Source organism: Macrobrachium rosenbergii, chromosome 51 (assembly GCF_040412425.1).
Source record: "Macrobrachium rosenbergii isolate ZJJX-2024 chromosome 51, ASM4041242v1, whole genome shotgun sequence".
In the NCBI taxonomy this organism is placed as follows: domain Eukaryota; kingdom Metazoa; phylum Arthropoda; class Malacostraca; order Decapoda; family Palaemonidae; genus Macrobrachium; species Macrobrachium rosenbergii.
This window is the reverse complement of record NC_089791.1, coordinates 70503010-70515635: the sequence shown is the minus strand read 5'-3', so window position 1 is coordinate 70515635 and position 12626 is coordinate 70503010. Positions and strand designations below refer to the sequence as shown.

The window sequence follows — 12626 nt, the reverse complement described above, 5'->3', positions numbered from 1 at the left end:
AAGGAAAGAATAATATTATGCAAGTTTATGAGATATAACTGAAACTGTGTCCTGATGACAGCATTAGTCTATTGCACAGAATTGGAACAAGGCTTGTTGAAGAATTGGGAGCTGACAAAGAAATAAACTCAGTACATAAAGCGATTCTGTAAATTTTAAAGTTTTTCACAAGCCAATGATGAAAAGCCCATATGATACAGATGTGGCTCAGCTTTTCAGATTTTAAAGTCACTGAGGAAATGCTTGGACTTCAAGCAATCAAAGGTACCAAGACAGTTAAGAATATTTTTCATGAAGTGAAAATGTTGTTGAGCAAATTTAATCTTTCTATTAAAAACCTTTCATGTGACAACAGATGGCAAAACTGCCACAGCTGGAAGTAGGAAAAGCTTCAATTCTAGAATAACTGCAGATTTTTCTAAGTATAAGGAAAAGAAAGAGGTCACTGTATAATCCACCATCAGAATTTGTGCGCCGAAATCTACAAATTTTCCAATGACATGTCCACTGCTGTCATGTGTCAACTCTTAATTAGTCTAGGTTTCCTAATCACTGCCAATTCCATGATTTCTTGGAAGACATTGATGTAGAATGTAACACACTTCTATTTTTTTCTTTAAATAGGATGGATAAGTAAAGGGAGATGGTTAAAAGAAGTTTAGTCTCAGATGAAATTTGTATTTTTATGGAACTGAGAGGAATGAGAGTTTTGAACTTTAAAATAAGAACTGGCTTTGTGATTTGGCTTTTCTTGTGGATTTAACTTACTATCTGAATGAAGTAAATATGAAATTGCAAGGCAGAAACCAGCTTGTTCAAGGCTTGTGCAAGCATGCCAAAGTATTTAAAATGAAACTTCATCTCTGAGATAGGCAACTGCAAACTGGATGACTTCTCACTTTCCTAATTTGGCACAGCATGGATGCTTGGATTTCTCTTCATTTGCATAAGAGCTTCACTCAACACTGAATTCAATGACAGATTTCAGGATGAACTCCCAAGGTCCTTAATTAATTATTGTTTTGTCTCCAATTCAAGTGAGTGTCGACTCTACTCGTGAAATATTTCAAATGGAATTGCCTGAGCTCCTGAGAAGTGACAACCTTCAACTCAAATTCAAGGTTTCAATGCTACTGGGGTTTTACAAGTCTTTAATAAAGGAAGACTGTCCTCAAATTTTGGCAGCAAAAATAAAATCTACTTCCATTTTCAGAAGCACTTGTCTATTCAAACAATTATTTTCCTGAATACTGCTTACTATATCTAGAATGAATTCAACACTACCTGATGAACATCCACATAATAATTAATATACAATCTCATAAATAAAGATAAAAAAAATTTAGCTTTAATTCATCAATACATGTTTATGTATTTTTATTATTTTTTAACCACACAATTCATAACAAAAATATTTTCATGGTAGTTACATAAGTCAGTTTAGGGTGCTATGTGATGCACCCAACTAGTATCTCTCAATTATCCAGATTAAGAGTGCCAAGGCACTGTCATATAAGGGCGAAATCCAGATAAGGACTTGGAAAAAGTAGTATACATGGGGGTTCAAAGGCAGCAGCTCCATACCCTTCCTCGCCCTGCTCCCCCACCTTGTCAATACCTCATAACTGTAAAAACTAGATATGCTTATGAACAACAACCATCACACTTTAAACTGAAAACCTGATGCAAAAAGCAATTACCTACCTTAGTTTTCCATATTTGTGACAAAATAAACTCAATGAAAACACTTAAAATAAAGCAACCCCTTCTTTTTCTCTAATACGTGACACACAATACAGGAGGCTACACAAAGTTTTTTATCCTTCCCAAACACTGTAAAATACATCATACAGTGCACAAATAGGAAAACCCTTTTTTTCTTGTATGCAACACACAACTGGTAGGTAACACAAACAATAATTATAATTTAACCCTAAAAAAATTTAACATAAAAAATTTAAACCACTTTTTTCTCTTGCAAGCGACACCCAATACAATAGGTTATATAATCAAACAAGCATTTATCATTTTCCCCTCTGTATATACATTGTTCATAAAAAAAAATTTTTCCTAATTCTTTCGGTAGTATGCTTAATTAGCCGATTCTGAGAAATAAACATTACAAGTGGTTTTTTATATATATTACAATGATGTATCAATATAACACTACAGTATAAATGGATTTTGTAAGTAATATAAATTTCATTACCATTAACTCTATCTTAACCCTTAAACGCCTACTGGACGTATCATACGTCGACTAAAATTGTCTGTTGGGTGCCAAGTGGACGATACCCGTCACGTCGACTACAAAAAATTTCAACCTTCGGTCAACTTTATTTCGACCGAAATGGTCAAAAACGCAATTGTAAGCTAAAACTCTTACATTCTAGTAATATTCAATCATGTACCTTCATTTTACAACAAACTGGAAGTCTCTAGCACAATATTTTGATTTATGGTGAATTTTTGAAAAAAACTTTTTTCTTACGCCAGCATTGTGATAACTCGGCCGAAAATTTCAGAAATTCTTTCGTCATTTTGTCGTAATTTTTGCACTGTTCTATATTAGCCGTTACATAAAGTTTTGTATATGAAAATGTGTGCAATTTCATGTAAAATACAGCAAATACAACCCATGGTTGTAGCTTTTATCAGTTTGGAAATATTTTCATATAAACCAAGATAACTGCCAAAATTTCAACCTTCGGTCAACTTTGACTCGACTGAAATGGTAAAAAAACGCAATTGTAAGCTAAAACTCTTACATTCTAGTAATATTCAATCATTTACCTTCATTTTGCAACCAATTGGAAGTCTCTAGCACAATATTTCGATTTATGGTGAATTTTTGAAAAACTTTTTCCTTACGTCCGCCAGAAATTCTTTAAATCACGTTGTCGTAATGTTTGCTTTGTTTTATATTAGTCGTTACATAAAGTTTTATATGTGAAATGTGTGCAATGTCATGTAGAATACAACAGAAAATAACTCATGGTTGTAGCTTTTATCAGTTTTGAAATATTTTCATATAAATCACGATAGCTGCCAAAATTTCAACCTTGGTCAACTTTAACTTTCGACCGAAATGGTAAAAACGCAATTATAAGCTAAAACTCTTACATTCTAGTAATATTCAATCATGCACCTTCATTTTGCAACAAACTGGAAGTCTCTAGCACAATATTTTGATTTATGGTGAATTTCTGAAAAAACTTTTTCCTTACGTCTGGCGCGGTATCTCGGCGAACATCTCAGAAATTCTTTAAATCACGTTGTCGTAATGTTTGCATCGTTTTACATTAGTCGTTACATAAAATTTTATATATGAAAATGTGCGCAATTTCATGTAGAATACAACAAAAAAATAGCTCATGGTTGTAGCTTTTATCAGTTTTGAAATATTTTCACATAAATCACGATAACTGCCAAAATTTCAACCTTCGTAAACTTTAACTCAACTGAAATGGTTGAAAACGCAATTGTAAGCTACTAAAACTCTTACATTCTAGTAATATTAAATCGTTTACCTTCATTTTGCAATAAATTGGAAGTCTCTAGCACAATATTTCGATTTATGGTGAATTTTTGAAAAAAACATTTTCCTTACGTCTGCGCGGTAACTCGGCCAAACATCTCAGAAATTCTTTCTTCACTTTGTTGTAATATTTTCACCGTTTTATATTAGTTGTTACATAAAGTTTTATATATGAAAATGTGCGCAATTTCATGTACAATACAACAGAAAATAACTCATGGTTGTAGCTTTTATCAGTTTTGAAATATTTTCATATAAATCACGATAAATAGAAAAAATTTGACTTTCGGTCAAATTTAACTCTACCAAAATGGTCGAAAACTGCAATTGTAAGCTAAAACACTTACAGTCTAGTAATATTCAATCAATTAGCTTCATTTTTCAACAAACGGGAAGTCTCTACCACAATATTTCGATTTATGGTGAATTTTTGAAAAAAACATTTTTTTACGTCCGTGCATTACGAATTCATGCATCATTTTGTGATAATATTTTCTCTGTGTTGCTTTGATCGTTTTACAATTTGTTATATACCAAAATCATTGCAATTTAGTGTACAATACAAAGAAAAACAAAATAACCCGTTAGCTTTAACCGTTTTGCTCACAGCGCGATTTGTATAAAATTATATATGAAAATTTTTTTTTTGCGCTGTCATATATTTCAATATTTATATATGATAATGATATTTTTTCATTTCTGATGGTTGCATACTAAACTTCAGGCAATGACAAAAAAGGAGCCAAAATGAACTCTTAATCTTAAAAACTAAGCGTGCTGTGATTTTTGAAAAACTTTTTCCGCTTCGGCGCTAACTCACCAAACGCCGGCATACGGGAGACGTTTTTTGTAAATAGAGGCTCGGCGTTTAAGGGTTAATAGCCTATTTGCCTTTAGAAATGGATACTAAGAGTGTGACACCTGGTCTAGTCTAGGTCTATAGTTTACACATAGCCTACACATTTTTATCTCGTGTATGGTAACACAATACAGTAAAAACTGATACAAAAGTTGATGTATAAAAATACATTAATAGTCATAAAACCATGATACCCTGTGGGTAAGCACAGGAAGGCTACCCACCTACTGAACTGTGTCATTTGCTAGGGAGAGAAAAAGAGGTTGCATTTTTTTTTTCAAAGTGTATTTTTATAGTATACAGGCAGTCCCTGGTTTACTACAGTGGTTCTGTTCCTACACCGCATCGTAAGCCAAAAATCGTTGCAAGCCGAGACATCATTGAAAATCATAAGAAAACCTTGCTTTTAATCCTATAGGTGTTTTGAAAACTATGTAACCTGCATTTTTAAGTTTTTCATAAAAAAAATCCAAATTTTGATTATTCTGCCGCTTTGGAGCCATATTTCTTCCATCAGATTGGCGTCGTAACCCCAGAACATGCATCATAAACCAGGAAATAATTTCTGATGAATATATATGAAAAGCACTGTACGCTCGGAACAAGCCGAACCCGTCAATACCCAGGGACTGCCTGTATTTTGTTACAAGTATGGGGAAAAATGGTATATAATTGGCTTGCATAAAGTTTTCAGTTTAATGTCTGATGGTTGCTGTTTATACGTGTACCGTGGTTTATAGTTATGTGTCACTGACAAGGTAAGGTGAGGTGAGGAAGGGTACAGAGTTGTCCTTGAACACCTCTATATTTCTTTACTTGGATTTCACCATTATCCGATGGACACTTGGCTCTATTAATCCGGATAACTCAAGAATTATGTATGTACAAAATACCAAATTTTAAAAGTTAATTTGTATTTTTCCTAGGATACGAACCTACACTTTTACAAATGGCGTACTCGGCACCAGGCATGCTGCAGCTGTTACTAACTTAACCAAAAATCAAAAGCCTATCCAATAGGTTTATGAATCACTTGTGACCTAAGCTGGGTTAGCTCTTGCATTCTGTGAATATCAGTCAGCTTGCTTTCCAGGTCACCTCCATGATTAGGAGAGATCAGAACCACAAGAGGTGGTAGAGAAGGGTAAACGTCCCCATGAAAGCGTGAGGTTCAGATCGTGAGGGGAAAAATAGAAATTTCTAAAATTTGGTATTTGTTTTGAAGGGAATAAGAACCTAAGTTTTCATACATGGAACCTCACCAAAAAGGCAGGAGAACAATCTATCTAGATCTACCTCCTGTCACTAAGATTACTTAAAAAAAAAAAAGGGGGAGGTTTAGCCCCATCCTGTGTCAGATATCTCCATTAACTTCCTGGGGGGTGTCAGATATCTCCATTAATTTCCTGGGTGGCGTCTACCTTTGGGGTCTTGCTGCCCTTTCACCTGTCTTCAAACTGTATTGCTACAAGAAGTGCTAGTGTCTATCTCTTCAGGTATATTTACCATTGTGCATATTATAATGGCACTTCTTTTCTATATTGACTGAGAAAAGACTCCACTTCTATTTTCACTTTCATCATAATTTATCAGGTTTCGGAGTAAAGCCCTACCCCTTCCATTGTATCCCCTGACCTCCATATCTGTCTCTTGTGGCTATGCTTTACAACCCCCTTTTGTGATTTCATTACTTTTTTGCCTGTGGTAAGCCATAAGTTTGGTAATCTTGTTTGAAAACTTAGCCTAGTATAATGTACCAAAATTTACATTTGTTCTACAAGCATAGCCTAACACAGTATGATCTGCCAAAAATGAAATTTGTTCAGTAAGTAAAGACAATTTTGTTTTTCACTTACATTTATTTAACAAGACGGGATTACTGAGGCTAGCCTATGTTATCTGGGCTATCGAAAATGCAACTCACGATACAAAATCATCTTTAGGGGACGAAATTTTAAGGGCTGCATAACAAGACAGATAGAATGGTACACAAATATACAGCATATTTCATGTTTTACTCATTTTGCCCAATCATAGAAACTGTTTGTGTACAACACTGTTTTTATATTTTTAGCACATGGCATTTCTCAATGATGACAGTCTAAGGCAAATTCATTTTGAGAAGAGTACTAAAAGGTAGTTGATCATTTTCTGTTTTATTGGAACTAATGAATTTTCATTTCACCTCATAATATCACAGAAGCTTTACTTGTATGCCAGTGCATATGTGTTTAACCTATACATGGCATTTCATCAATGTTGAAGTCACAACAGCACTAGACAAACTATTCCAGATTTTAGTTGTAGCCAAGACTCCTAGCAAACTGAGTAGTACTAAACCTGATACCAGACAACAACACACTGTTTGCAGAAGCAGCCTGCCTAGCTGATGATATGAAATTAATAAACAGCAATCTTCATGAATTGAAATAACTCACTGGTATACTTAATTAACTTACCTTCAGGTCACCATTAGAATGAAGCATTTGCTGTGCTGCAGAACATGTAGAAAACAACGCTACCATACATTTTATACACTGATATGCTCTCTTTTGATAATGATTTTTGCTTCTTTGTATAGTATCAAAAAGACCTTCACGATCATCAGGAATACCTATAAAAGAAAAAATGCTATAATATAGGCATTTACTATAAAACTGTTCATTACATCTATGTAAAAATGCAAAAACTATCCCATACTTAAGAATAGCAGCTTTATAAATTTTGGAGGCCCCCAGGTTGAAAGTATTATTACATATTAAAAGGCTGACATTTTCTCTGTTACAGTGTTCATGGCTTCTGTCATCTGTAATCTGATGTCAAAACTCATGGAAATGGTCATATAATAAACTTTTGATAACCACAGAAAAATTTCTTACTTTTTTCTGAGGCCATGAATTTGTTGGGAAATTTATTTGCCAACATTCTACTTAACTAACATCATTAAAAGCAACCACAATCTAATCTACGGGATAAAAAAATTAGTTGAAAACTAGATCAAATTCACCAACAAACCTTTTCCTCTTCCATCTATATAGTTTAATCAAAATGGAAAAAATATGCTGCAAAGGGTAAATTGTTATTTCAGTGGCAGAACTAATTTGAATACTGTGGAGTTGAAACATTTCCATGACCTTGACAAACTGATCTCAGTGGTAGGCCTTTTTCCTAAAACATATGTAACTTCTCATCCCGTAACACAACTCGACCTCTGAAACTTTTGTACTACTCAGTTCAAATATGCAGCTCAGTTACGCTGCCCGATGCTGGAGGTCTTTACAGGTATTTATTATGTTGCAAAGTTAAGGAACAGTCTACCTAACAGTTTTTTAAATAAAAAGATGTTCATCATTATATTATCTGTGCATTATTCTATGCTCTACTTGTGACTTTACCATCATAAGAAAATCTACCTTTAGAAAGTTTACTCATGAAGTTCATGGCCTTCTTGGCCTGTTCCATATGAATGTGTGCTTATTTTGAACTGAATAGCATAAATGTGGCCATTGAGTCACACTCCAGGCTTTGATATGGCTGGCTCTTTCAAGAGGACTGAAATTCGAACCAAGTAAAGCGTTGAACAGTTAGGCATCTTGGTAAGAAGAGCCTACAGGAGGTATAGTAGAACCTACTAAGTTTTACACATTCCAAACTGAAGATATCAGAATTTTGAAAAAATAAACATGACCAGTTTTTGAAGAATGAGAATTAATAACTACAGTATCTGACTTCCTTTTCCATAACTAGCCTGGAACATACCTGACAGAATAAGTTCAACCCATTATGAGCCTAAATTTTGTGATTAATTCTCTGGTATTAAAAGAACACATAAAATACACAAGACAGAAAAAAAATTTTCAGTTTAAAAAAATTACATCCATCACAACAATTTTCCATGCTTGGTCACTCACCAATATTTAAACCCTTACCCTTAAGAGCATTATGAATCCTATGATTTTGCCAAGAATCTTCTAGAAGCAGCATATGTAAAAGGAGATCTAAATATGGTCTCAACTCATACGTGTACGAGTATGCAATTTGCCACAAAAGCTCTGATAGCACAGTTGATGAGAACAGTGGATTTTCCCAGCAGCAAAATTTCAGTAATTTCACAGTGTCTTCTGATGCATTGGCATCCTCAATTATTTTCTTGACATATCTGTAAGTAAAGAAAATAAAATTGGTACATTCATATTTTATGCAAGCACAGTAAAAAGTAAATTTATATTCAATACTCTTCAGATATCTAAAAACTTCTACATTCCAAGCAGCCTCCAAACAACTACTGAATCTTTGATAAATTACAGTACACAGTAACGTTTTGTTCTTGATAACCAATTATTCATACACAGCCTTCTTAGAAATAACAGCTTACAGCAGCACCACTGTGACAGACCACGAAAGAAGCAATGTCTTTCTAAATGTGCCCTGTTCACTAACCACTGACTTTACTGGATAATGTTATGATGCTGTCCAACATGCCATTAAAAAGGTTTATTACAACACTTTCACTTAGTTTGGCTGAAAATGGATTATCAAGAGTCACTGGGTCATCCAATTATTTATCATGTACTCCTAGGCAAAAAGGTGTGAGCAATCCTAAGAACCAAGTACTACATCAGTATGGTGCTGTACTTAAAAAAATGACAATCCTATGTTTGCTACTGTATTTTAACATGTTTCAAGTTTCACCATTCCAAGAGGCTTGCCACTTACACAAGACGACAGGTTACAAGAATGCCTGTAGCAAACTCTGATCTGGTTATGCATGACAGCTTTTGGCTGTTCAGTCAGTGTCCTAATACCCACAAGGACATGGTTCTAGGATATTTCAACACTCACCTGTCTTATTCAACCCTACTTCAATAATGTCTCGTATAGATCACGAATATGGCAAATTTCCCATTCCCACGCCTCCCAGTCTTCAAATGGCAGTTGATCTAATTGTCGAAATTTGTAACAAGGTTTCTAATTTTGGTAGCAGCCAGTGTGAGGATTGTGGGTAACATGTCACCGAAAAAATATGAAAATTTCTATGAAGGGCTGAAAGAGCATTCATTTTAAATTCACGAATTTTTTGTGATGACATTAACAAATTACAATGCAGACAACTAAGCTGTGAAAACACAAGTACTGCTGGGTAACAAGGACTGACAGACTTTATTATACAGTATTAAACTGAAGCAAATCCTACCCTATTAGGAGACTTAAAACTCCTTAATGTGAATCTTCACAAACTGAATGTACAATGATGGGTTGTTTTTTTGGTATTCAGGGGTGATATGTAGCTTTTGGTAAACAGTAAAAATAGGTACACAATGGTGCAATACGCATAATGCTCAAGTGGTGGACTAGCAGTCACATTACTCACTTTACAACAAAATTAATTAGCTGTAACTGACAATAATGGTAAACGATAATGAAAATGGCCCTAATCAACCAGGCAACAAGAGTAAAAAGATCTCTAACCAACCTGCATTCCAATTTCCTAACCTAGTTGCCAGTTTACAGTGTTAACAATGGTTAAACAATGTTGACTTCTTTGGATCCACTTTGGGGCAGAATTGACCTGTGGGTTGTAGGCGGCAATTTGGTCTGTCCCAACTTGAAAAAGTACCTGACCTGGTTTTCTTTATCAGTATATACCTTATATAAAATCTATTCATCAATTCCCAGTTTATATTGTTTTGCTCACCACAAAGAGAAACAACAACAATGGAAGGGTAGGATCTGTGTACAAGGATACCAAGAGGAAGAAGAAAAAAAAAGTGCTAATATACACATACACCACAGGTTCTATTGTAATGCAGATCTGAGTCTTTCATTCAGCACTCCACCTTGGTTTTTAAAGTACTATTTGATGCTGCCTATTTTACTGCTTAATATTTAAGCAAATTGTAATTCAATCTAAGTAATGAAGTTATAATTTCTATATTATTTCTGATAATTATCCTATTAGCTAACATGAAACACATTCTTTTAACAATATCTTGAAACGATGATAATCTGATAACATCAGGTATGCCAAGCTTCTTTTTTGTGTATAACATACTTTCTTTTAACAGAGAGAGATCTTTAAAGAAGCAGATGATAATCTGATAACATATGGAATGCAAAACTTTACCCACTTCTTTTTTATTTGCATAAAATAACATTCATTCTTTTACTTAAAAGATCCTTATAGAAACAGATGATAGTCTGATAACAGGTTGATAGGACTGTTCATACTTAATGAAATATTTCATAATGATTATATGAAATACTTAAAAGACCTGCACAGATCAAGAGACTTTCTTAGTCTTACTTTTTCTTCTTTTGATTGATTCTAATTTTTACTGAAATTTTTTCTCAAACTAATATATATATATATATATATATATATATATATATATATATATATACACAGGCAGTCCCCGGTTAACAGCGGATCGGTTAACAGCAATCGGTTTATGGCCCTTGTTATTCACATTCATATATACAAAAACCGGTGATTAATTGGGTATATATATATATATATATACCTAACAGAAGCGCCGATAAGCAGGATCGGATAAACCGGTTTTATGGCCCTTGTTCGGCACCGGTGATTAATTGGGTAACCCCGAAAATCGCCGAAAAAACACTGATTTTCGGTTATTGGCACTTTTCGGCACCAATAACCCCTGAAAATCGCCGATTTTCGGTTATTATCACACCCTCAGAAACAGAAACCCACCAATAACCAGGGACTGCTTGTAAATAGGAAGTGAATGATACTCAATGGTATGTTTCATAAGGTGGTGCAATACTTGTAGCCTGATTGTACAGAGTACCCCACACAGAAACAATAACACCTTCAACAATGCAAGGACACCCACAAAATCCATGCTACCACAGAACAGCCTTTTAAAATGTCATTACCAAGAAATGGTGCACAACTGGACAAACCAGTGGAACGCACTTCAGAACAAGCATGCTGATATCCTTCCAGACAGCCAATGAAAGAAGGAAACTTCAATGACATAGTCATGATGAATCTCTATCAACCACTCAAATGTGACCAACAAAATGACCCATGATGTTGCTGCTTTGGAGCCAGCAACTGTTGTGAAAGCTCCCAAGCATGCCAGGAGCGTTCCCAGCCATGAAACTTCCACAACATTATTGTAGTCATGATGTATCCCTATCTGCCACACACAGGCGACAAAACAAAATGTTTTACATGAAGGTGTTTTTTTAACTAATGGCAGTCTTTATTATCACATTTTTTCTGCCTGCACAGCATTATAAAGCAAACCGTGGATAGTGCAGATGCTGATAACTGAGGTAATACTGTATTCATAATAACTTGCAAATCTATACTGGTAGTTCTCTACATACAAATTAGTTCCATTACGAGAACTCGTCCGTAAGTTCAATTAGTTTGCAAGTCCAACAAAGTTTGTCTACGCATCCAGCATTGTAGTTAGCCTACAGCATATAGGACTGTATGAGAACAGATCTTTCTGTCAAGACAACACAATCTTTGTACATAAAATAATTGTACACAGAACTTTTACATTTTATTAAAAAAGGAGCTATGAAATATGACATTTTCATAATAAAATAAAGTTTTATATATACTTAGCAAGGTAATTACATAGCTAACATTCGTAACTCTAGCAGCATATTTTTTAAAAATTCGCGGTAGCGCTTCTACTGTTTTGTATAGGTACAGGTTCCGCCCACTACTGCAGGACACGGGAAACAACTGGCAGGTAGAGTCAGTTTGTTTGTGCCCTTATGTCCTTAAGAGGGGAGGAGGGCAGGCTCTGACTCTGTAATTACTTGGTAAGTATATATGAAACTTTATTTTATTATGAAAATTACACTTTCATATAAGCAACTTGCCAAGTAATTACATAGCTGAATCCCACATTTAATGGAGGTGGGATACATGGACATATTTTACTCCAAAACATTAAGGTATGGTAATGACTTTGAAATTGAAAATTTGCCAGCATTAAATGCAATGCTTGTTGTTTCCTTACCTGGTAAGAGAGCTACTGCAGGTGAATACTGCCTCTGGTTGGTGCTCATCTTAACCCATAGTGGCGTGGCTGTTGAGCCGTGGGGTGCCTCTACTTCAGACAGAGCTTTGTAGTGGAGGAAAGGCCTGATCACTAGCAAAGCATACAAAAGGTGCCCTTGCCCTGGGTGCAGTACCAAAAATAAAAAAAACAACCAGACAACACTGTCACCTACTCTGAA

General features: G+C 34.8%; 1 protein-coding gene across 1 annotated transcript in view; it reads right to left on the bottom strand.

The window, feature by feature from the left end:
• The window catches only part of LOC136833478 (ubiquitin carboxyl-terminal hydrolase 9X-like), a 525953-nt gene that overhangs the window by 56917 nt on the left and 456410 nt on the right, over window positions 1–12626 (bottom strand). Inside the window, 2 exon segments of the mRNA XM_067095694.1 lie at window positions 6857–7011; window positions 8327–8556. Coding sequence (XP_066951795.1) covers window positions 6857–7011; window positions 8327–8556 — 385 coding nt within the window.